This window comes from Hyaena hyaena, unplaced genomic scaffold (genome assembly GCF_003009895.1).
Source record: "Hyaena hyaena isolate Hyena2069 unplaced genomic scaffold, ASM300989v1 scaffold_259, whole genome shotgun sequence".
In the NCBI taxonomy this organism is placed as follows: domain Eukaryota; kingdom Metazoa; phylum Chordata; class Mammalia; order Carnivora; family Hyaenidae; genus Hyaena; species Hyaena hyaena.
Window position 1 is genome coordinate 1444191 of NW_024080886.1, and position 3559 is coordinate 1447749.

The 3559-nt window shown below is 69.7% G+C and overlaps 1 protein-coding gene across 1 annotated transcript; it reads left to right on the forward strand.

Annotated features, from left to right (window-relative positions):
• Window positions 1-386: 386 nt before the first annotated feature.
• Window positions 387-1463, forward strand: P2RY8 (P2Y receptor family member 8). The gene has a single exon (XM_039245322.1). The coding sequence runs from the start codon at window positions 387-389 to the stop codon at window positions 1461-1463; it is 1077 nt and encodes a 358-aa protein (XP_039101253.1).
• The last annotated feature ends 2096 nt before the right edge of the window (window positions 1464-3559 follow it).

Here is a 3559-nt window from a genome sequence, read left to right on the forward strand (position 1 = left end):
GGAATCGCGTTAGTGGCTTGGTCCCTGTGTAAGCCTGCAAGTGTGCTGCATGTCGGTGCCTGGCACCCCAGAGTCCTCTCGGGCCCAACGTTGAAGCCAGTGCACCGCGAGTCTTGCAGCCTGGTCCCTGTGTTCCCAAGCAGCAGGAAGGGAGAGAGCCGCCTAGGAAGGGCCGGGCGCGCAGCGACCCGGCGCCCGGGCGCAGGAGCGGCTCCTGGGCGGTCGCAGCTTTGCAGGATTTAGGCCTGAGATTCGGGGAGCGCGCAGGCAGGAAGACGGGTGCGGGGAGAAGCAGGAGGGGAGAGAGGCAGGGATGGAGCCCCCTGGCGCCCCTCACCACCATGCGTCTTGCCTTCCAGGCCCTCCCTCCCCCTGCAGCAGCCAGAATGGACATGAACGCGACCGGCCCGGATAACGAGACCATCATGATGCTGCGCGACCCGACGATCGCCGTGGTGCTGCCGGTGGTGTACTCGCTGGTGGCGCTGGTGAGCATCCCCGGAAACCTGTTCTCGCTCTGGGTGCTGTGTTTCCACATCGGGCCCAAGTCCCCATCGGTCATCTTCATGATCAACCTGAGCGTCACGGACCTGATGCTGGCCAGCGTCCTGCCTTTCCAGATCTACTACCACTGCAACGGCAACCACTGGGTGTTCGGGGAGCTGCTGTGCAAGGCCGTGACCTTGGCCTTCTACGCCAACATGTACTCCTCCATCCTGACCATGACCTGCATCAGCGTGGAGCGCTTCCTGGGCGTGGTTTACCCGCTGGCCTCCGTGCGCTGGCGCCGCCGCAGGTATGCCCTGGCCGCGTGCGTCGGCCTGTGGCTGCTGCTGCTGGGCGCGCTGTCCCCGCTGGCCCGCACCGACCTCACCTACCCGGTGGAGGCGCTCGGCATCGTCACCTGCTTCGACGTGCTCAAGTCCACCATGCTGCCCAGCGTGGCCATGTGGGCCATGTTCCTCTTCACGCTCTTCATCGTTCTGTTCCTGGTCCCCTTCGTGGTGACCGTGGCCTGCTACACGGCCACCATCCTGACGCTGCTGCGCACCAGCGACCCGCACAGCCGGGGGCAGCGGCGGCGCGCCGTGGGGCTGGCGGCCGTCGTGCTGCTGGCCTTCGTCACCTGCTTCGCCCCCAACAACTTCGTGCTGCTGGTGCACATGGTGAGCCGCCTCTTCCTGCGCAGGACCTACTACCACGTGTACAAGCTGACGCTGTGCCTCAGCTGCCTCAACAACTGCCTGGACCCCTTCGTCTACTACTTCGCGTCCCGCGAATTCCAGCTGCGTCTGCGCCTCTACCTGGGCTACGGCCGCCTCCCCGCCGCCTGCCGGGACGCGCGCACCGAGAGCCTCTTCTCCGCCCGGACGCTGTCGGCGCGCTCAGTGTCCAGCGGACACTGCGAGGGGCTGGAGGCGGCCGGGAGGCCCTCGCTCCGGAGGCAGGAGAGCGTCTTCTGAGCCGCGCAGTCGCCAACCCCACCCCCGGGGACGGCCGGGCTGGGGGGCGGCGCTCTCCGGCCTGGCCACCTCCATGGCGCGTGGAGAGGGGCCCCAGGCGGCCTCGGGAGCGGGCCCAGGGCACCGGGGCCCAACACCCCGCGGTTTGGTGACACGGGACGCAGTGCGCAGAGCGGAAGAGCATGGGAACCCAAGGTGGCCACCTGAGTCCCTCCAGGCGCCCGACATGCACCTGCCTCCTTCTGTGTGTCTCCTGCAGGAACCCCCCGCACCCCCCCCCCCCGGGCCGGCCTGCAGCATGTGTTGAGCCCGCCCTGGGCCACGGAGCGAGCTGGGATTCACCCAGACGTGCACGCACACGCGCCTTGGGCCTCGGTGCTCCGGGCGCTCACAGGGTCCCCCCCCCAGCGTGCCATCTGGTGCCCCCGGGAGCCACCACGATGGCTGACAAACGGGTGGGTCACTCTGGTTCTTCTTGGATGCCCTCTTACGAAATGCCACAAGCCACAATGCTCGACAGGAAGGGCGCCCGTCCACACGCACCCGGGTTGAGGTCTCCAGCTCCACGACAAACTGCTGAGGCCGACTTCTGACCAGGGCGCGTGTGTCCTCAGCTACTACAGGCCTCCCTGACGCGCCCCGGGGTGCTGCCTCCCCGAGGTGCCCCCTCCAGCTGGCTCTCCGCCCCCTGGTGCCAGCCTAGAGCCCCCGAGCCTCGTGCGAGCCCCCCCAGGGTGTGCGGTGGCCTCGGGCACCCGCCCCGACCCCTGGCGCCCTCGGGGCCCCGGGCGGCCGGGCAGAGCACTAAGCACCCAAGCCGCTGGGTGCCTGCCGGCCAGCTCCGCACACGGCAGGGCGTCCCCGTCTCTTCCCGAGCCCGGGACACAGCGGAACCAGCCCCAAACCGTGCGCTGCTTCGGGCCGACGAGGGCCCCCGTCCCCGGGAGTCCACGACGCCCACACGGCCGGTTTCGCAGCCGGGGGTTTCCCTGAGCACTTTCTGGAATTGTGTCCATCACACGGGGATGCACGGCGAGGGGCTCAGGGACCCTCAGGGCGGCGGCTGTGGGACAAGCAGCGTCCTCACCGCAGGGGTGACACTCAGTGTAGACTGTGAGCTGCCATCCGGGGCTTCCTGGACACCTGCTCCTGCCGTCACTGCTGTGGAAGAAAGACGGACACAGGTGTCCTTGAGGGAGCAGTGCCTCACATGCCCACCCACGACCTCAATGTGACCTCTCGGATCGGGGAGGCCCCGAATCCAACGACACGTGTCCTTGTAAGGGACGGAGGAGGAGACGCAGACACAGGGGAGAAGCCGCGTGAAGACGGAGGCAGAGACGGGGGGACGCGGCCACGAGCCCGGGGACCCTGGGGCCCCAGGAGCTGGGAGAGGCGGGAAGGACCCTCCCCTGGGGCCTCAGGAGGGAGCACAGCCCCGCCCCCTGCATCTCAGCGGCCCCGCCCCCATCGCAGTGGCCCCGCCCCTCCTGGATGTCAGCGGCCCCGCCCCCTGGATCGCAGCGGCCCCGCCCCGCCTGGATCTCAGTGGCCCCGCCCCCTGGATGTCAGAGGTCCCGCCCCATCGCAGCGGTCCCGCCCCGATCTCACTGGTCCTGCCACGCCCCGCCTGGATGTCAGCGGTCCCGCCCCCGGATATCAGTGGCCCCGCCCCCGTCTCAGAGGCCCCGCCCTGCCTGGATCTCAGCGAATGTCAGCGGCCCCGCCCCGCCCCATCTCAGCGGCCCCGCCTCGCCTGGATCTCAGTGGCCCCGCCCCATCTCAGGGATCCCGCCCCACATCTCAGCGGCCCCGCCCCGCATCTCAGCGGCCCTGCCCCCCATCTCAATCGTCCTGCCCCACCTGGGAGCTCAGTGGCCCCGCCCCCTGGAAGTCCGCGGCCCCGCCCCCTTGGATCTAAGTGGCCCTGCCCTTCCTGGATCTCAGTGGCCCCGCCCCCTGGAAGTCAGCGGCCCCGCCCCCATCTCAGTGGCCCTGCCCCTCCTGGATGTAAGTGGCCCCGCCCCCTGGATGTCAGCGGCCCCGCCCCCATCTCAGCGGCCCCGCCCCCATCTCAGGGGTCCTGCCCCCCTGGG

What these genes read in the sequence shown, in the direction of transcription:
- P2RY8 (XM_039245322.1), top strand. Translation starts at nt 387, where the DNA reads ATGGACATGAACGCGACCGGCCCGGATAACGAGACCATCATGATGCTG.